General features: G+C 44.8%; 1 protein-coding gene across 7 annotated transcripts in view; it reads left to right on the forward strand.

Moving 5' to 3' along the window:
* MTUS2 (microtubule associated scaffold protein 2) overlaps window positions 1-21,812 on the forward strand; it is a 763,477-nt gene that overhangs the window by 568,477 nt on the left and 173,188 nt on the right. For all 7 annotated transcript variants that reach the window (XM_049867778.1, XM_049867774.1, XM_049867779.1 and 4 more), the window contains one exon: window positions 7,159-7,370. In XM_049867778.1, coding sequence (XP_049723735.1) covers window positions 7,159-7,370 — 212 coding nt within the window. The remainder of the gene's footprint in view (window positions 1-7,158; window positions 7,371-21,812) is intronic.

Here is a 21,812-nt window from a genome sequence, read left to right on the forward strand (position 1 = left end):
ATTCCACTAGTCTCACCCCATCGGGGACAAGGGAGAATGAAGAAAACCAAAAACACAAGGGAAAGATTAGTCCAAAGGACTAATGGACCACAACTACCACAGCCTCCACCAGACTGAGTTCAGCACAACTAGATGGTGCCTGGCTACTACCACTAACTGCTGTGCCAGGGATTACAATATAGGATCCTGGACAGAGCTGGAGAAAAATGCACAACAAAATTCTAACTCACAAAAAAGACCAGACTTACTGGCCTGACAGAGACTGCAAAAAACCCTAAGAGTGTGGCCCCCAACACCCTTTTAGTCACTCCTGAGGTTCACCCTTCAGCCAAAGATTAGACAGGCCCATGAAACAAAATGAGCCTAAAGAGGAACAAACAGCCTAGCGGCAAGGTCTAGAAGGTAGGAGGGGACAGGAAAGCTGGTAACAGGGAACCCAAGGTCTCCAAGGGAGAGTATTGACATGTCGTGGGGTTGGTAACCAATGTCACAAAACAATAGGCATACTTATTGTTTAATGAGAAGCTAGTTTATTCTGTATACCTTCATCTAAAGTACAATAATTAAAAAAATGTATACCAGAAAATTTGACAAAATCAGCAACTATAAAAACATCGGCAGCAAATGAAAACAACAGCACAAGTAGTACGTGCAGACAAAACACCATGATCTGAAGTGTCACTGTAATTGAGTAATTATGACAGCTCTGACCAGAGTGCGTTAGAAGGTTCAAAAATAAATTAACGTAAAGTTTTAGCCTTGTAGGTATTTATGAAAAACTTTTGTATTGTTATAACTAACTACAGAGATAGGCTTTCTCTCTCTGTTGGCTCTGGGAGAAGATTCTTGTCCCTTTTGAGCTTCTGCTCCTGGGAAGTCTTCATGTGGCTTGGCATCTCTCTTTCCTAGTCTCTACTTCCTTGCTTGCTTGTTTAATCTCATTTATATCTCAGAATAGATTGTCTCAAGATATACCCTACACTAATCTTGCCTGATTAACATAACAAAGACATCCCATTTCCAAATGGGATTATAACCACAGGCATAGAGATTAGGAACTATAACACATATTTGTAGAGGACACAATTCAATCCCTAACATTCCACCCTTTGGCCCCTCAAAATTCATGTCCTTCCCTACAGTCCAAACACATTTGCCCCATTACATCATCCCTGAAGTCTTAAATCAACTCCACATCCAAAATTTCATCTTCTGAACCATCCAAATCAAACATGGGTGAGACTTTAGGCGTAATTCCCCTTCATCTGTGAACCTGTGAAATCTGGAATACAAGTTATCTGTTTCCAAAATACAGTGGTAGAACAGGTACAAGGTAGACATTTCCATTACAAATGGGAGGAATTAGAGGGGAGGAAGGGATAACAGGCACCAAACAAGTCCAAAACCCAGCAGAACAAATTATATTAGCTGTCAAGCCTTGAAAATAATCTACTGTTCTCTAAAACCATCTGGGCATGGCCCCACCCTCCAGACTCTGGGTGTTGGCCATGCCTTCTGGATTCTGGGGGGAGGCCCCTTAACCCTGGGCTTCAGCTGTGCCTTCCATACCCACTGGGACAGCAACTCTATTCTCTCACCTTTTGATGGCCTCATTCTCCTAGTCCGAGTGGGGACCCCACCCCCTCAGCCCCAGTAGGCCCTGTTTTTCTGCCCCTTGGGCACGGCATCCCCACCCCTTCAGCTTTGGGAGGCGGTTCTACCACCCCACCCAACCCCCCAGCACACCTTTTCTTTTCTTAAAGGACAACAGATGTAGCTCCTTTGGCCTGTTGCCTGCCTAAACAATTCCAAGAGGCAGACAACTTTCTTTCCTTTCATTCTCTGTGCCCTTCAGTTTAAGCGAATGGGTTTTCTGCTGTGGTACTTGGTTAGATCCATCAATCACAGACTTAATCTCTTTAAGAAAACATTGTGTAGCCATGTCCTTAGTGAATATTCTAGGACATGTGTCCTTACTTTGTACAATAGAATTTTCCAAATCTTCAAGTCCTGGTTTTTCACTTTGCACAGTTCATTTTTAAGTCCATCTCTTTCCTTTTGCATTTTACTATAAGCAACAAATTCATCACTTACAAGTTGTACCTTCCAGCAAACATTTAAACATAATTCAGACAAGTTCTTTGTCACTGCATAAAAAGTGATCACCCTTCTTCCGTTTTCCTATCACATGTTCATCATTTTCTTTTAAAGTCTCACCAGAAGCACGTTTAACATCCACATTTCTAGCAACATTCTCTTGATGGCGCCATATGTATTCTCTGATAGAGACTTTCTCTATAGCCCTCCTCACTTCTGTCTGAGCCCTCACTAGAATTGCCTTTGACGTCTGTAATTCTACCAACCATCTCTTCAAGGCAATCTAAGCTTTTATTATTGTTGTTAGGTGCCACTGAGTCAGTTTTGACTCATGGTGACCCTATGTAGAACAGAACCTTAAAACTCTTCCAGCCTCTACCCATTACCCAATTCCAAAACCACTTCCACATTTTAGGTATTTGTTTAGAGCAGTGCCCCCACTTCCTGGTACCAAATTCTGTCTTAGTTATCTAGAGCAGCTATAACAGAAATATCACAAGTGTGTGGTTTTAACAAACAAATTTATTTTCTCACAGTTTAGGAGGCTAGGAGTCTGATTTCAAGGTGCCAGGCTAGGGGAAGGATTTCTTTCTCTGTGGCTCCGAAGGGAGTTCCTTGTGTGTTTGAGCTTTGGCTTCTGGGCAGTCTTCATGTGGCTTGGCATCTGTCTTCCCCCATCTCTGCTCTGCTTGCTTGTTTAATTCCTTTTATATCTCAAAAGAAATTTGCTCAAGATAAACTCTACATTAATCCTGCCTCATGAACAAAACAAAGATAACCCATTCCCAAATGAGATTATAACCACAAGCATAGAGGTTAGGATTTACAATACATGCTTTTAGGGGACATAATTCAATCCATAACAAGCCCCTTCCCTCCTAAGCAGACTCACATTTTAGCTTCATTATATGCAGGCTTTTGAGAGAAGAAGGCAAAATCTCCCTTTTTTTTTTAAAGCAGCCTCAACAGCTGCTTTTTTTAAAAAAATGTAATTTAGATGAAGGTTCACAGAACAAACTAGCTTCTCATTAAACGGTTAGTACACATATTGTTTTATGACATTGATAAACAACGCCACAACATGTCAGTGCTCTCCCATCTCAACCTTGAGTTCCCTATTACCAAAAATCCTCACAACTGGACCAATAAGCAACATCATGATAAATGGAGAAAAGATTGAAGTTGTCAAGGATTTCATTTTACTTGGATCCACCATCAACACCCATGGAAGCAGCAGTCAAGAAATCAAAAGATGCATTGCTTTCGGCAAATCTGCTGCAAAAGACCTCTTTAGAGTGTTGAAAAGCAAAGATGTCACCTTGAAGACTAAGGTAAACCTGACCCAAGCCGTGGTATTGTCAGTCGCATCATATGCATGTGAAAGCTGGACAATGAATAAAGAAGACAGAAGAAGAATTGATGCCTTTGAATTGTGGTATTGGTGAAGAATATTGAATATACCATGAACGAACAAATCTCTTTTGGAAGAAATACAACCAGAATGCTCCTTAGAAGCAAGGGTGGTGAGACTGCGTCTTACATACTTTGAATATGTTGTCAGGAGAGATGAGTCTCTGGAGAAGACATCATGCTTGGTAAAGTACAGGATCAATGAAAAAGAGGAAGACCCTCGATGAGATGGATTGTTACAGTGGCTGCAACAGTGGTCTCAAGCATGACAAGGATTGTGAGTATGGTGCAGGACTGGGCAGTGTTTCATTCTGTTGTACATAGGGTTGCTATGAGTCAGAACTGACTCGATGGCACCTAACAACAACAGCGAGGACTTCCAGCACAATGTTAAATAGGAGTGGTGATAATGGTCCTCCTTGTTTTGTTCCTGTTCTCAAGGGGAATGTTTTCAGCTTCTCACCATTAAGAATGATGCTGCCTGTTGGTTTTGCATAGATGCCCTTTATTATATTGAGAAATTTCCTTCTATACCTATTTTATGGAGAGTTTTTATCAGGAATGGGTGTTGGTCTTTGTTAAATGCCTTCTCTGCATTGAATGAGATGGTCATGTGGTTTTTTTTCTTTCCTTTTATTTATGTGGTGGATTACGTTGATTGATTTTCTAATGTTGAACCATCCTTGCATACCTGGTATGTATTCTACTTGGTCATGGTGTGTTATTTTTTTAATAGGATTCAACAGCTGCTTTTTTAAAATTATTATTTTGTAAAAATATATATAACACAGCATTTCCCAAGTCATTTTTCAGATGTTGTCGTGGATTGAATTGTATCCCACAAAAATATTTGTCAACTTTGCTAGGCCACGATTCCCAGTATTGTGTGATTGTCCACCATTTTGTCATCTGATATGATTTTCTTATGAGTTGTAAATCCTACCTCTATGATGTTAATGAGGTGGGATTAGTGGCAGTGATGTTAATGAGGTGGGATTAGCCGCAGTTATGTTAATGAGTTAGGGCTCAGTCTACAAGATTAGATTGTGTCTTAATGAGATATAAAAGAGAGAAGCCAGCAGAGAGACGGAGGACCTCATACCACTAAGAAAGCAGTGCTGGGAGCAGAACATGTTCTTTGGACCCAGGGTTCCTATGCTGAGAAGCTCCTACACAAGGGGAAGACTGATGACAAGGACCTTTCCCCAGAGCCAACAGAGACTTGTAGCCTACTGGACTGTGAGAGAATAAATTTCGCTTTGTTAAGGCCATCCACTTGTGGTATTTCTATTATAGCAGCACTAGATAACTAAGACAGGTATATAACTTCTAAAAACCCATTGCCGTTGTGTCTATTCTGACTCATAGTGACCCTATAGGACACAGTAGAAGTGCTCCATAGGGTTTCCAAGGTTGTAAATCTTTACAGAAGCAGACTGCTACGTCCTTCTTCCACAGAGCAGCTGGTAGGTTCTAACCGTCTACCTTTCAGTTAGCAGCCAGGGACTCGGACGTATATGTTACTCTCTGGAAAAAAAGACAAAAGAGGAAGGAGGAACATTTGAAATATTAGAGGTTGTTCATCATCATGTTGGTCAGTGTCTATGCCCTGTGCTCTCAGATGTGATTTCGTTACCGCAAAACATGGGTTCGGGCCACCTGCTGCAAAGCCAATACTGAGACAGCAGTAAGAGGGTTTTATTGTATACCAGCATACAAGAGACGGAGGGGAATGGGCTCCTCCAGAATCTGTCTGTCAGAGACAGACCAGAGGGTTTTATAGGGTTAGGGCTCAGGCTTGAAGAATCTGGAGAATGGCAGTTCTCCTCTGAGGGGGCATGTTGACCACATTTCAGACATGTTGACCTTCTGTGGGTATTCTTAGAGGTCCTCTGTAGCCATTCTGGTTTCAGTCACAACAACAGTGATGATGATGATAATGATGATAGTAGGTCCTTGTGGCTATTCCACCCAGAGATAAATCTGAAGGCCAAAATATACAGCAATATGTGTACTTACTAATGTCCACAAGCTTGGAAGTGATTTGATGTACCACAGATTGCAATTAGCTTTAATTCACTGATCTGGAAGTATGCTATATTACTTCCTGTAGATTTCTGGGAGAAGAGCCTTCTATTGTAAGGGTATCAGGCAGCTGGTACCTCAACACATTAATTAAAATGCTGAAGTGTTTTATAAAATCATCAGCCACAACAATAAAATAGCAAACAGTAATATGAAAAAACCCACCATAGGTCAAAATCTCTCACCTTTTGTTGGTGATGTTTTCTTTGTAAGAATGCATAATAAGGTTTTAAGAAGCAGGGGTTTCACATTCAACTATTCCATTAAGCCGTAATAATTTAAGTTCTGCTATTTATATGTGAGGTCATATTTCAATCTATTACCTCCTGTTCGAAAAGAAAATCTCTGATGACTTTTTAAGAGGAGGAAGAATTTAATTAGGAGAGAGATGATGGCTTGGACTAGCCCTGTAGCAGTAAGGGTGGGTGGTCAGATTGGGACAATGTTTTAGGGGGTGACCTGGCAGGACATGGGTTCTGTAGGAACGTAAAGGCAGAAATCCCTGAAGCAGAAGTGATCGGGGGTGTGCCTTGAACGTGACATTGAAGAGAGGGTCACTAGAGTGGCCACCTAATGGAAGGAAAGGGGCATTACTCCCTAATGACCCATTAAAAGGCTGCTGGCTGCTTCCATGAAGACTACAGCCTTGGAAACCCTACGGGGCAGCTTAACTCTGTCTTATAGGATCGCTATGAGTCAGAATAGACTCAACAGCAGTGGGTGCAATGGGTAGGTTATCATCCTTCTGCCTTCGATCCAGACTGATTCATGTATTGATTCCCATTATACATCTTCAAAGAGTAATCTTGTTTAGGAGGCAGTGGTAGTTCAGTGGTAGAATTCTTGCCTTCCGTGCAAGGGACAATTCCTGGCCCATAGACCTCCTGCATAGCTACTACCCACCCATCTGTCAGTGAGATTTGCATGTTGCTATATCTACTCGACGGCACTGGGGTTATGATGCTGAACAGTGTTCAGCAGAGCTTCCAGACTAAGACAGACTAGGAAGAAAGCCCTGGCAATCTACTTCTGAAAATCAGCCAGTGAAAACCTTATGGATCACAATGGCCCAACGCACCACCCATCATGGGAATGGCGCAAGACTGGACAGTCTTTTATTCCATTGTACGTGGGGTCACCATGAGCCAGGGCAGATTGACAGCAGCTAATATAATGTAACATAACATAACATACGGTAAGGTAAAGTAACATAATGTAATGTAACATAAGATAAGGGAGCCATAATATAACAACCTTGTTTAAGAAAAAAATAAGTGCTTCAACCTCTGTAAGCATCCCTGGAAGAAATGTCGAAAGCTGGAAGCAATTCGCCAGTTTTATCTATTTTTCTTTTTGCCAGCATGAAACTTTGCCACTTAAAACCATATAAATGGAGGAAATATTCTAAGTCCCTGTTTGTTTTCCTTTCTAATCCCCCAGATGATAAGCCATGGCAGTTCTTTGCGGGCCGCTCGCTCTTGATGAAACCAGGCTGTAGTGACACAGCCAGTTGCCATCACATCTGTGTCAACAGTGTTGTCACAAGTCACTGTCGTTTCCTTGTAGGGTACCCCAAGCAGAGGACCACTGCTCCCCGGAATGGGTTTTCCCCCAAGCCCGACCTGCAGGCCCGCGAGGCCGAGCGGCAGTTCGTGCAGCGGCTGAAGGAGAAGTGTGAGGAGCAGGCCCGGCAGCTCGGCCTGCTGCGGGCGGAGCTCCGGAGAGCCATCTGCGGCTTCGGCGCCCTTGCCGTGTCCACTCAGCACTTCTTCCGGAAGGTGAGGATGCCAGTGGTGAACGCTATTGAAGGACTTCTCACTGGGGTGGCGGGTGGTAATATGACGGCTGTTTGTGTTTAAGGGAGCCCTGGTGGTCCAGTGGGTAAGCACTCAGCTGCTAACTGAAGGGTCAGCGGTTCGAACCTGCCAGCCGCTCTGCAGGAGAAAGATGTGACAGTCTGCTTCTATAAAAGTTACAGCCTTGGAAACCCTATGGGGCAGTTGTACTCTGTCCTATAGGGTTACTATGAGTCAGAATCGACTGGACAGCATCGGGCTATGTTTGGCAACATTGATTCTAGTCCTGGTTTTACTTCTGACTCAGTAAGTTGCCTTAGACAAATCTCTTCATTTCTCTGAGCCTCTCAGGGTTCAACACTGAAATCGGTTTGATGTATTTCTTCATATGCCATAGAGACGTTAGAGACTAGATGATGAGACTGGTTTTCCTGATGCAATCTCTCCTAACTCCAATTTTATTTATTAATTTTTATTAACGACACTCCTCTAGTAGGTTGTCAAGGAGCCCTGGTGGTACAATGGTTAAGTGCTTGGCTGCTAGCCAAAAGTTCAGTGGTTCGAGCCCACCAGCTGCTTTGCAGGAGAAAGATGTGGCAGTCTGCTTCTGTAAGGATTACAGCCTTGGAAACCATGTGGGGTAGTTCTGCTCTGTCCTGTAGGGTCGCTGTAGGTCAAAATTGACTCAACGGTAGTGGGTTTAGTTTGGACTTGGGGTTAAAGCTGGGGTTTTGCTTTTCAGAAGGTTGCACAGCATCTCCTCCATTGTCATGGGATGTCTTGGGGACCAGGCTTTATGTTTCTCTATGAAGGCAATTAATCTGGGAAGAATGATTTAACAGCCTTGATTCCAAAAGAGATCATTATATGAAACAGAAAGGAAAGGGTGGAAATGAAGGTTTAAAGGTGAGATCTTTTTTTTTTTTTATTGTACTTTGGATGAAGGTTTACGGAACAAACTAGCTTCTCATTAAACAGTACACGTATTGTTTTGTGACATTGGTTAACAACCCCACGACATGTCAACGTGCTCTCCCTTCTCAACCTTGGGTTCCCTATTACCAGCTTTCCAGTCCCCTCCTGCCTTTCAGTCCTTGCCCCGGGCTAGTGTGCCCCTTCCATCTCCTTTTGTTTTATGGGCCTGTCTAATCCTCGGCTGAAGGGTGAACCTCAGAAATGACTTCATTACTGAGCTAAAAGGGTGTCCAGAAGCCACATTCTCAGGGCTTCTCCAGTCTCTGTCAGGCCAGTAAGTCTGGTCTCTTTCTGAGTTAGGATTTTGTTCTACATTGTTCTCCAGCTCTGTCCAGGACCCCCAAGGTGAGATCTTTGAAGCACATGGAGCAGGTGGTCCGTTTGCATCTTGGAGATGAGGTGGCCCGATTCTGGAATTTCTGCTCATTTCAAATCAGAGGGAGGCAGGGCCCCAGTGTGGTTGCATTCCCACTGCTGGTTGAGAATGGGGTGTGCCAGGCCCGGGAGCATCTCCTGAGGGCCAAGCTGACAGTATTCATGTGCAGGGGCCAGGGCAGCACGGGGAGGGGTTCCTCACTGCTGCCTCGGTTTTTCTGACAATGAAGAGAGGGCTGGCTTCTTCTCAGCAGGTACCCAGGGGATTCTGGGACCATCGGACCCTGGATCTGTTATTTGCATTAACCATGGACTAGTTAAGCTTCCCAGCCTCTTAATTTAGGAGGGTGGCTGATAGTGTGTTTGTTCTTCACTTTGAGGTAGGACAAAGCCCCTTTAGAAGTCATGGTGGCTCAACAGTTAAGCACTCAGCTGCTAACCGAAAGATTGGCAGTTCAAACCCACCTAGCGTGTCCTGGGAAGAAAAGCCTGGCAATCTACTTCTAAAAAATCAGTCATTGAAAACCCTATGGAGCACAGACACGTGGGGTCACCATGAATCAGGATCGACTCAAGGCAGCCGGTTTTTGGAGTCCCTAGGTGGCACAAATAGTTAACACGCTTGGCTGGTAACAAAACTTTTGGAGGTTCAAGTCCACCCACAGGCACCTTGGAAGAAAGGCCTGGCTGTGTACGTCTGAAAGCCCAAAACCTTGAAAACCCTATGGGACGGTTTTACCCTGACACACATGGACTCACCTGTGAGGCAGAGCCAACTCAACAGCAATTGGTTGGTTCCTCCCCTCCTCCCAGAGTTAAAGGTTTCTCTGTGCCCCACCCCCTGGGCTTCCTTGGAGCACAGTCTGTCTACAGCTAATGTTGTTCGCAGGGTAATGCCTGAGCCAGGAGTTCTATTTCTCTGCAGTCTACACACATAGTCGTAAATCAGAGACCAAGAGAAACTAGCAGGTGATTTGTGGGCCTCTCCATTGGGCCACCCCAAGACTGGAGCCGCACTGGACATGACATTTTAGCAAGATGAATGGTGGGCATGAATTTCATTTCATTTCACTTCAGTAAATCAATCACAACAAGCAACTCCAGACAAGGCTCCTGAATGACCATAGCATTTCGCCTCCCAAGCCGTGCATCCTTTTGTCCTTCTGAACTGCAACCCTCTCCAGACAAACCCCAGGGGGAAAAATGGACATTGTTTACAGTCTGTATATAACCGAACAGAATGAGTGGCTGCCCACAGTAGGCTGCCATACCTTCCGTGTGGTTTGAGATGATTGATTTGAGAGTTCACCATTAATACCCAACGAGACCTGGAGTCCTTGGGGAGCATCAATGGTGAAGTGCTGGGCTGCTATCCAAAAGGTTGGAGGTTTGAATCCACCCAGAGGTGCCTCAGAAGAAGAGCCTAGCAATCTACTTCCAAAAGGTCACCACCCAAAACCCACTGCCGTTGAGTCGATTCCAACTCATAGCCATCCTACAGGACAGAGTAGAACTGCTCCACAGGGTTTCCAAGGAGCAGCTAGTGGGTTCAAACTGCCAACCTTTGGTTAGCAGCTGAGCCCTTAACCACTGCCTCACCAGGGCTCCATATATATTTGTTGTTATTGTTGTGTGCTGTGGAATCAATTCTGACATATAACAACCCCATGCAACAGAGTAGAACTGCCCCCATAGAGTTTTCTAGGCTATAATCTTTATGGGGGATCCCTGGTGGCACCATGGTAAGAGCTTAGCTGCTAACCAAAAGGTCAGCAGTTTGAATCCAACAGCCATTCCCTGAAAACCCAGTGGGGCAGTTCTACTCTGTCCTAGGGTCACCGGAATCAACTGAACGGCAACGGGTTTGGTTTGGTTTGGGAATCCTTACGGGAGCAGATTGCCAGGTGTTTCTCCTGAAGAGCCACTGGGCGTGTCTGAACTGTCAGCCTTTTGGTTGGTAGCCCAGTGCTTAACCATTGTGCCACCGGGGCTCCTTATGCTGTAGCATATCAGCCTGCAAAGCATGTTATAGTGGAGGGAGAGCCTAGGGCCAGCCAAGAGTCAGGCCCTACCCTGCTCCATCAAGCTGTGAGCTCTTGAGCACATCACTGCCCCTCCTGAGTCTCATCCTCACCCCAATGAGAACGTCCTTGTCCTTGCTCTGCCTCCCTCTAGCTGAGTCACCTCTGACTTTTTGTCTCAGTTCCCTAGACTTCAAATAGGATTAATAATAACCACAAAGTTATTGTGAGAATGGGTGAGTTAACAGGTGAAATGAACCAATCCTCAACCCAACATTCTTTTTGAGTACAAGGACCTACCCTCAAAGATTGTACTGTCAGTCCTAGGTGAAGGAAAGGACAACACACAATACAGGGGAAGTCAGCACAACTGGACTAAACCAAAAGCTAAGAAGTTTCCTGAATACAACCAAACAGTTCAAGGGACAGAGTAGCAGGACCTGGGGCTTGGGGACCATGGTTTCAGGGGACGTCTAGGTCAATTGGCATGACAAAGCGTATCAAGAAAATGTTCTGCATCCCACTTTGGTGAGTGGCATCTGAGGTCTTAAAGCTAGCAAGTGGCCATATAAGATTCATCAATTGGTCCCAACCAACCTGGAGCAAAGGAGAATGAAGAACACCAAAGACACAAGGAAAATATGAGCCCAAGAGACAGAAACGGCCACATAAACCAGAGACTCCATCAGCCTGAGACCAGAAGAACTAGATGGTGCCTGGCTACCACCAATGACCGCCCTGACAGCGAACACAACAGAGAGTCCCTGAAGGAGCAGGAGAAAAGTGGGATGCAGAACTCAAATTCTAGTAGAAAGACTGGATGTGATGGTCTGACTGAGACTGGAGGCACCCTGGAAGACATGGCCCCCAGGCTCTCGTTAGCCCCAAACCATTCCTGGGGCCAACTCTTTGGACAAAGATTAGACTGGACTATAAGACATAAAATGATACTTGTGAAGAATGTGCTTCTTAGCTCAAGTAGATACATGAGACTAGATGACCAGCTCCTGTCCAGAGGCGAGATGAGAGGGCAGAAATGGACAGGAGCTGGTCGAATGGACATGAGAAATACAGGGTGGAAAGGAGGGATGTGCTGTCACATTATAGGGAGAACAGCTAGAGCCCCATAACAATGCATGTATAAATTTTTGTATGAGAGACTAACTTGATCTGTAAACTTTCTCTATAAGCACAATTAAAAAAAAAAGATTTTACTACCAAGCGGATGAAAAGGCATATAAGATGTGTATAAATAGTTCAAGCACAGTACAAGTCACTCCTTTTTCATTAAATACATACTCTATGTTTGGCCTGGGGTGTACTTTAAGAGTAGAAACAATTTTCTAATCTAGCTATTTAGTTACCGCTATATATTTTTTCCAGAATGTGCTTATGGCATTAATTATATCTTGGAAGGAAGTCAAAATGTATAGGACCAGCTGACGTTGAGTCAACTCCAACTCATGGTGACCCCACGTGTGTCAGAGTAGAACTGTGCCTGATAGGGTTTCCAATGGCTGACTTTTTGGAAGTAGATAGCCAGGCCTTTCTTCTGAGGTGCGTCTGGGTGGAATCATATCACCAGCCTTTTGGTTAGCAGCTGGGCATGTTAACCGTTTATACCACCCAGGGTCTCTAACGTATGGGACGTCACTAGGAGAAAAGAATCAGAAGCCCAGATAAGAATTTCCATTTCTGTCCTGTGCTTTACTGCTCCCAGCAGAGTGACTGTGAACACCGTCAGCTGTGACACAGCCTCTGCCCAGCCTCCAGGGATTCTAAAGTGGTACATCTAAGTGCCAATAGCAGCCTCACACTTGTGCAGGCTCCAGGCAGCTCTGCCCCTGTGTCACGGCATGGTTCTCACCACGGTCCAGACAGACCTGCTGAAATCCACGGTCCCAGACCTGGTAGTGTAGGAATTGGTGTGACTCTCAGGGACTCACACTTCTCAGGGTCAAGTTGAATAAAAAAAAAGCTTGCGTTACCTTTCTCTTGCTGTCTGGTTTCTGGAAACACTGCTCTTTAGCAGCCCCTGGTGGCGAATAGATGAAACAATACAGACCGTGGTCCTGTTGTATGAAGTGGGGTGCCCTGCTGTGTAGCACCAAGTTTTATGCAAGTTCCATTTAAGGGTGTATTTATTAAAAATTTATTTTTAACAAGATTTATTATACTAATTACTTTTTTTCCATATTAATTTGTGTCATATTTTTGTTATCTTTAGCTTCAGGGAAGTCATAGAAGATGATAGTTTTTCTTTAAGAAGCCCTAGTGGTGCCACGGTTAAGAGCTTGGCTGCTAACCGAAAGGTCGGCAGTTTGAATCCACCCAGCGGCTCTGTGGGAGGAAGCCCTGGTGATGTGCAGCCTAGGAAGCCCTGTGGGCGGTTCTGCTCAGTCCTGTAGGGTGGTCGTTATGAGTCAGGACTGATTCAGTGACACGCAGTCGCAGAAGTTTGTCGTTGCTTTTCATTCATTATTAAATATTTTAGGCATTAAACGTGTGAAGATGAAATGTCAAACGTTTGTGTACTTTCTAAGGTTAAATGCAATCAATAATGCATCGCCCTCCTTCTTCCCGAAGTATATGTATTTTATTTTACTTATTCAGCTTGTTATTACAATTTTTAAAAAATACAGAAAAGTGGAAAGAGTAACACTAAACACCCATCATCTGTATATAACAGTTTTTCATATTCACTTTTGTGTTTTCTTGTTCTTAAATTCCAAGTAGGTATTTTTTAATGAAAATGCTCTTCTCACCTGCAGTTCACTTATGTTAATTCTTTTTTTTTTTTTAATTATTGTACTTTAGATGAAGGTTTGCAGAACAAGCTAACTTCTCAGGTTCTCATTAAACAATTGATACACATATTGTTTGTGACATTGGTTGCCAACTCCACGACATGTCAACACTCTCCCTTCTCGACCTTTGGTTCCCTGTTAGCAGCTTTCCAGTCCCCTCCTGCCTTCTAGTCCTTGCCGCTGGGCTGGTGTGCGGCCTTAGTCTCATTTTGTTTTATGGGCCTGTCTAATCTTCGGCTGAAGGGTGAACCTCGGGAGTGACTTCTTTACTGAGCTAAAAGGGTGTCTTGGGGCCATAGTCTCGGGTTTTCTCCAATCTCTGTCAGGCCAGTAAGTCTGGTCTTTTGTGTGTGTGTGTGTGTGTGTGAGTTAGAATTTAATTCTCTATTTTTCTCCAGCTCTGTCTGGGACCCTCTATAGCGATTCCTGTCAGAGCAGTCAGTGGTGGTAGCCGGGCACCATCTCGTTGTGCTGGCCTCAGTCTGGTGGAGGCTGTGGTAGTTGTAGTCCCTTAGTCCTTTGGATTAATATTTCCCTTGTGTCTTTGGTTTTCTTCATTCTCCCTTGCTCCCGACGGAGTGAGACCAGTGGAGTACCTTAGGTGGCTGTTCACAAGCTTTAAAGACCCCAGACACTACTCACCAAAGTAGAATGTAGAACATTTTGTTTGTAAACTATGTTATGCCAGTTGAGCTAGATGTTCCCTGAGACCATGGTCCCCACAGCCCTCAGCCCAGCAATTTGGTCCCTCAGGGAGTTTGGGTGTGTCTATGGGGCTTCCATGAAGTTGTGCTGGCTTCACCAGTGCTGTGTACTGTCTTACCCTTCACCAAAGTTACAATTTGTCTATTGTCTAGTATTTTTCCATCTCCACACCTCTCCTACCTCGTAACCATCAAAGATTGTTTCTTTTTGTGTGTAAACCTTTTCATGAGTTTTTACAGTAGTGGTCTCATACAATATTTGTCCTTTGGTGATTGACTTATTTCACTCAGCTAATGCCCTCCAGATTCATTCATGCTATGAGATGCTTCACAGATTCATCATTGTTCTTTATCGCTGCGTAGTACTCCATTGTGTGTATGTTTACCGTAGTTTGTTTATCCATTCATCTATTGATGGGCATCTAGGTTGTTTCCATTTTTTTGCTGTTGTGAACAATGCTGCAGTGAACATGGGTGTGTCTATGTCTGTTCGTGTTATGACTCTTATTTCTCTAGGATATATTCCTAGGAATGGGATTGCTGGGTCATATGGTATTTCTATTTCTAGCTTTCTATAGAAGCGCCATATCGTTTTCCACAATGGTTGTACCATTTTGTATTCCCACCAGCAGTGCATAAGAGTTCCAATCTCCCCACAGCCAATAGAGGCTCTTTTTCAACCTGCCTCTACCAGGTAAGATTCTATAGAGGATTCAAAAAAGTAAAAGGCAGAGCTTCTAAATAATAATAATAATATGCTGTTGTTAGGTGCCATTGAGTCAATTCCAACTGGTAGCACCCCCTCATGACAGAGCAGAACTGTCTTATAGGGTTTCCTAGCCTGTAATCTTTATGGGAGCAGATGGCCAGGTCTTTCTCCTGTGGAGCTGCTGGGTGAGTTTGAACAGCTATCCTTTCGGTTAGCAGCCAAGTGCTTAACTGTTGCAACACCAGCATGCCTGGTGATGTAGCTAATGGGGAAAAAGTAATTTTAAAAAAAGTGAAACTATAATCTAAAAGTTAAACACTTATACAAGATGGTAACAGAAAATGTCCTAAGCTGATATTTAACCAGTAGCCATAAAAAAAAAAATGCCTTGTGCTCAGGGAAAAACCTGAATCAGGGACAGATTACCCAGTAAGCAAGGTACACACGGGCTTAATTGTATTTGCTTACTAATCTGTAGTGCACAATTTCATGGTGAAAACCTGAACCCAGATTAGTAAGTAAGCACAATTAAGCCCATGTGTACCTTGCTTACTAAGGTAGCGCGTACCGTGTTTACGGGATAATCCGCCCCTAAGCCTGATGACTGTGGATGGAAAGGGAGTGGCCTAAAGAGTCAAAGCAGAGCAATGAGCAGGATTTGGGATCAGTAAAGGGGAAGGACAAGTAAGTACTTTGGATATGTCATCAGCAAAGACCAGTTGCTAGAAAAGGACATCACGTTTGGTAAAGTTGAGGGTCAGTGAAAACGAAGGAAACCCTCCATGAGCTGGATAGACACAGTAGCCACAACAGCGGGCTGAAACATGCCAATGACTGGGAAGATGGCGCGGGACAGGGCAGTGTTTCGTTCTGCTGTACGTAAGGTTGCCATCAACAAAGAGAAAGAGCAGACGTGCAAAGCGAACGCTCAAAGCCTGCCGTCTGCAAGTGTGTGTCCCTCCTCATCTCCAAGCTCTTGATAAATTAGTTGATGATTTACGAGTAGATGTTTAGCCCCCGGGAACTGTCTTTCAAGGCGCAATGGTTCCTCAGTAACAGATGGCAAGATCCTCATAGTCTAGGTAGACCAGATGCATCTGCCTTGCTCCAGAGCGCCTGACTAGCTTGGTCCAAGACCAGGGGGTCCTTGGGGGGAAGGAGAAAAGAGACCGAGGAGAATGCTTTCATAAAATAGCTGCTGCTTCTTTAAGCATGAAACGAAAACCCATTGCCATCAAGTCGATTCCGACTCATAGCAACACTAAAGGACGGAGTAGAACTGTCCCCTAGGGTTTCCAAGGCTGTAACTTTACAGAAGCAGACTGCCACATCTTTCTCCCACAGAGCAGCTGGTGGGTTTCAACTACAGACCTTTCTTTCATTAGCAGCTGAGTGATTAACCACTGTGCCACCAGGGTTCCCGATTTTAATGCAGGAGTGCATCACTGTGAACGTGTACCCCGCTGGGCCCCCAGAGCTCCACAGCAGTAGAGAAGTCACTGTGTCCACCAGCTCATATGCTTCACACGTCAGATTTCCTGCTGAGTGATGCTCACAGAACAGTAATCATACCAGAGAAAAAGTGCAAACAATGAGCTCTAAATCCTAAAAATGGCCGCTTAGCACAGTATTTTGCCCCCCTTTATACAAATGCCCTGTGATTATCTTCTCTTCCCTTGATTTTATCTCGAATCACTGAAGGTTTATTTTATGTTTTAAAATGTGAGCACTTGGGTCAGCATTCCTGACAGTTTTTTGGCATGTAACCTGTTGGGAAATGCTAGTCACAAGGCAAACTCAGGGTGAATTGAGTCTTCTAAGAATTGCAGCTCTGGACGGATGTTAACCAGTTGAGGTCAAGTAGGCCCTGACTCGCGGTGACCCCATGGGTGTCAGAGTTGAACGGTGCACCATAGGGTTTTCAATGGCTGATTTTTCAGTGAGATCACCAGGCCTTTCTTCCAACGCACCTCCAACCTTTCAGTTAGCTGCTGAGCACACTAACTGTTTGCACTACCCAGGGACTCCAAAAGAATGGCGTGTGTCACAAAAGTAAGTGACACACTAGCTTCAGGAATTTCTTAGCACTACAGGGTCGCTGTGAGTCGAAATCCACTAGACGGCAACGGGCTTATATGCAAACAAAGGTGCCCTGGTGGTGCAGTGGTTAAAGCACTAGGCTGCCAACCGAAAGTCAGCAGTTCAAACCCACCAGCTGCTCTGCAGGAGGAAGATGCGGCAGTCTGCTTCCATAAAGGTTACAGCCTTGGAAACCCTATGTGGCAGTTCCGTTCTGTCCTACAGGGTCACTATGAGTCAGAATGGACTCAGTGGCAACAGGTTACGCCCAAATAACAAACTATTCCCAATATCAAGGGGTAGCAGCCCCCAGCTGTGCCAAGCTGCTCTTCGAAGTAACAAGAGCCTCTAGTGTGTGATGTCAGTGATGGAAAAGGTTATGGTAGGTAGAAAATAGGCATCCCTGGCTGGTACCAATGGTTAACGTTCTTCAAGTCCACCCAGAGACACTTCGGAAGAAAGGCCTGGCAACCTCCTTCCAAAAAAATCAGCCACTGAAAACCCTGTGGAGCACAGTTCTGCTCTGACACACGTGGGACCACCGCAGGTTGGAGACAACTCGGCCACGACGGGTTTTGGTTTGGTATAGAGAGAAAATAAAATTATGAACAGCAAAGTCTGCTCAACTTTCATGGAAGATCCCCGGTATTGGAGCCTGAGAAGAGCCAACTTTATGCATGGTAAAATACGAATTTTATAGTAAGGTGCAATAAGATAAGAATAGATACGTGATTGAGGTGAAAAGTAATTGCCCTTATTCAGTTCATCTCTCTGACACTATCTCATAAATGGTTTGTTTTTAAAATGAAAGAACACCCCTTTTGAAAGCAGACAGACACCATGAAAGAAGAAAAATGAGTTTCATCTCCTTTAGGACAGATCTGCATGGTTTCTCCAGACCCTCGTTATCAGTTGGTTAAAAATGTTGCTGTTGGGTGCCGTCGAGTTGATTCCAACACATAGCAACCCTATGCAACAGAGTAGAACTGCCCACAGGGTATGCTAGGCTGTAATCTTTACAGGACCAGATTGCTAGGTTTTTCTCCCGAGGAGCCGTTGGGTGGCCTTGAACCACGAACCTACCCGTTAGCAGCCAGAAAAACTAATCTATTTCTAAAGAGAATGCCTTTAACACATTCTGGAATGTAGAACTCAATGTGACCGTCCTCCGGGCCGACAAGACGGCAGAGGGGAGGAGAGATGGTACACTATGAGGAGATGCCACTCAGGCTTTCTAGGCCCATCTCTGCTGATAAACACCAAGTCCCCCCTTAAATGCCATGTGAACATTGTTTTAAAATAAATTAAATGCTGTAACTAAAAAAAAAAAAAAAAAACCAGTGCTGTCAAGTTGATTCCAACTCATAGGGACCCCATAGAGTTTCCAAGTCTATAAATCTTTACAGAAGCGGACTGTCACACCTTTCTCCCAAAGAGCAGCTGGTGGTTTCTAATCGGTGATCTTTTAGTTAGCAGTCGAACGCTTTAACCACTGTGCCACCAGGGCTCCTCAGATGCTGTAACTAAACTCTTTGGCATTGAGTAGATTCTGACTCATAGCGGCCTTACAGAACAGAGTAGAACTGCCCCATAGGGTTTCCAAGGAGCAGCTGGTGGATTCAAACTGCCGACCTTTGGGTTAGCAGTCAAACGTTTTAACCACTGTGCCACCAGGGCTCCCAAATGTTGTAAACTCGCCTCCAAATGTACACAAGTCACAGTAATGGTTTTAAAAATAACTACTGCTCTAAGGATACTGAAGATATGAAACCCTGTTGCCTATGAGAGATGTCTGGTAATGTTCCTGAACCTCAATTTTTCTGTAAAATGGGGATACTAAAGGTACATCATCAGGGACAAGACTGGCATGAAGGGACTCCTCGGGCCCTGGGGCCTGTGAGTGAATTCAGTTTCTCTAACTCTGTGAGCCAAGCCCTGGTGGCATAGTGGGGGCCTGGCAGTGCAATGGTTACGCACTCAGCTGCTAACTGAAATGTTGGCAACCTAGAAATCTGTTCCTGTAATGATTACCACCATCACCACTACCCCCACCCCCGCTGCAAAAAAAACCAAATCCAATGTTGTCGAGTCAAATTCTGCCTCATAGCGACCCTATAGGACAGAATAGAACTGCCCCAAAGGATTTTTAAGGCTGTAATCTTAATCTTTACGGAAGCAGGCTGCGGCATCTTTCTCCCAGCGAGCAGCTGGTGGGTTCGAACAGCAGACCTTTTGGTTAGCAGCTGAGTACTTAAGCACTGCCCCACCAGGGCTCCTTCCATCAAGATTACAGCCTAGAAAGCCCTATGTGGCAGTTCTGCTCTGTCACATGGGGTTGCTATGAGTAGGAATTGACTCCACGACACCCAACATCATGCGGGGCCCTCCAGAGAGAAGGGGCACCTGGTAAACTGCGCCTCAAAGGATAGGAAAATTTCCGGAGGCAAAGGTGGAGGAAGGAATGGGGCATTCCAGGCAACAGGAGGACCGTGAGCAGGTACAGGGCTGGGACAGGGCAAGACAGCCCTGCAGGAGTCAGGAGACGAATTGCCTCAAGCTTAGAGTGTGGGACTGACAGTAGACATGAGGCTGAAGAGTTGGGGGATTTGAATAGCAGAGTGAAGCAAGGGGACTTTATTCTGAGGCTGGTGCAAAAGTTAAGCCCTCAGCTACTAACTGGAAGGTCGGTGGTTCAAATCCATCAGCGGCTCCGAAGGAGAAAGAACTGGTGATCTGCTCCAGTAAAGATTACAGCCAAGAAACCCCTAGAGAGCAGCTCCACTCTGGCACCCAAAACAACAACGATGAGGAGGCGCTGAGAGTTATCAGAGAACTAAAGTGTTTTAAGCGTGTTTTAGGAAGACTGGTATGGCAGCAGGGTGTGCAATGATGGCAGGAAGAAAATCTCTAGGGAGAAAGTAAAACTGGGAGGCTACTGCAATCATCCGGCAAGAGGGACACAGGGTCAGGATGAGGATACAGGGTCTCAGTGGAAAGGAGAGCACAGATACAGAACCCAAAGACTGAGGTGAGGGTCTGGCCACTGAGTGGGCTGGTGGGGGCTTTCACAGATATGAGATGCACTGGATAAAAAATGATGAACCCCACCATCCCCTCAGCAGGACGCCCATGTGGAAATCACAAAAAGCTGGAGTGCTAGTGTTAGGAACTTAGGAATTACGTGAGAGTGGTATAGCTCAGAAATTTTTAAAGGGGTCATGGGTTCCCTTTAAGACATCTTCTCTGAAACTGGAAAATACAGTGATGCCAAAACAAAAAACAAACCTGTTGCCATCAAGTCGATTCTGATTCATGGCGACCCAGTGGATCACAGAGTAGAACCGCTCCGCAGGGTTTTCTTGGCTGTAATCTTTACTGAAGCACATTGCCAGGCCTTTCTTCCATGGTGTCCTGGGTGGATTTGAAACACAGACCTTTAGGTTAGTGTTGTTGTTTACTCTCAGGTCAGTTCTAACTCATAGCAACCCCGTATGTTACGGAGCGGAACTACCCCATAGGGTTTTCTAGGCTGTAATCTGTATGGAAGCAGAATGCCAAGCCCTTCTTTCATAATGCCCTGGACAGGTTTGAACACCACACTTTAGGTTAGTAGCTGAGTGCAAACCGTTTGTACCACGTAGCAACTCTGGGGTCTCCACTAGAGTGTTATAAACGTGAGTCTAGATCTCAGGAGAGAAAAACGGCAATCCTAGTGAAGTAAATCTGGGACTCATCTATATAGAAATGACACCAAAAGGGAGAGACCAACAGGACAGTTTCTCAAGGAGCAAAGTGGACACAGGAGAGCTCCGTGGGAAATGTCTGTGCTTCTCATGTAGGAGCCCGAGGAGGGGAGAGGCCAGGGAAGGAGACAGAAGAAGTGAGAAAAGTGGGAAAACTCCATGCTACCGAAGCCAAGGGAAGCGTTTCTAAAAGGTGTGGATTAAAATACCAGGTATTAGAAAGTGGTTGAGAAGGACACAGAATGAGAAAACACCCTAGACTGTGGCCATTTGAGAGGAGTATCTGTAAAGAGGAAACCCTGGTGGCATAGTGGTTAAGTGCTCCAGCTGCTAACCGAGAGGTTGGCAATTCAAATCCGCCAGGTGCTCCTTGGAAACTCTATGGGGCAGTTCTATTCTGTCCTACAGGGTCGCTATAAGTCGGAATCAAATCGACAGCAGTGGGTTTGGTTTTGTTTATCCTGGTTCCTCCACCGTCAAATAATCCAGCAAAGCCTTTTCTCCTGTGAGACGTGGCAGTGGCGACACCTAGAGGACATCGTCTGGGAGTGATAATCTGTGCCCATTCCAGGAACCATCCCTACCAAGGGAGCCTTGGTAGTGCGATGGTTAAGAACTTCGCTGCTAACCAAAAGGTTAGTTGCTCCAACCTACCAGCTATTCCGCAGGAGAAAAAACCTAGCATTGTGCTTCTATAAAAATTATTTAAAAAAAAGATTAAACCCTATTATAGAGTTTCCTGTAAAAGAAACCTTTTGGGAAAGTTCTAAATGTGACATGGGGTCGCCATGAGTCAGAATCGATTCAAGGGCACACAACAACATCCCCACAAAAAGCAGGCGCTGTTTGCCTCCGCCTTGCTCGTGAAAGTGTGAATTGCAGACCTACTTAATCCACACAATTAACTGAAATTAGGTTTGAAATTTACAACACACCACTACTTTCATTTTTCATGTTATCCCGGATAATCGCGTGATAAAGACAGCAAGAATAAGATTTATGCAGTATGTT

The sequence above is a fragment of the Elephas maximus genome, chromosome 23 (genome assembly GCF_024166365.1).
Source record: "Elephas maximus indicus isolate mEleMax1 chromosome 23, mEleMax1 primary haplotype, whole genome shotgun sequence".
In the NCBI taxonomy this organism is placed as follows: Eukaryota; Metazoa; Chordata; class Mammalia; order Proboscidea; family Elephantidae; genus Elephas; species Elephas maximus.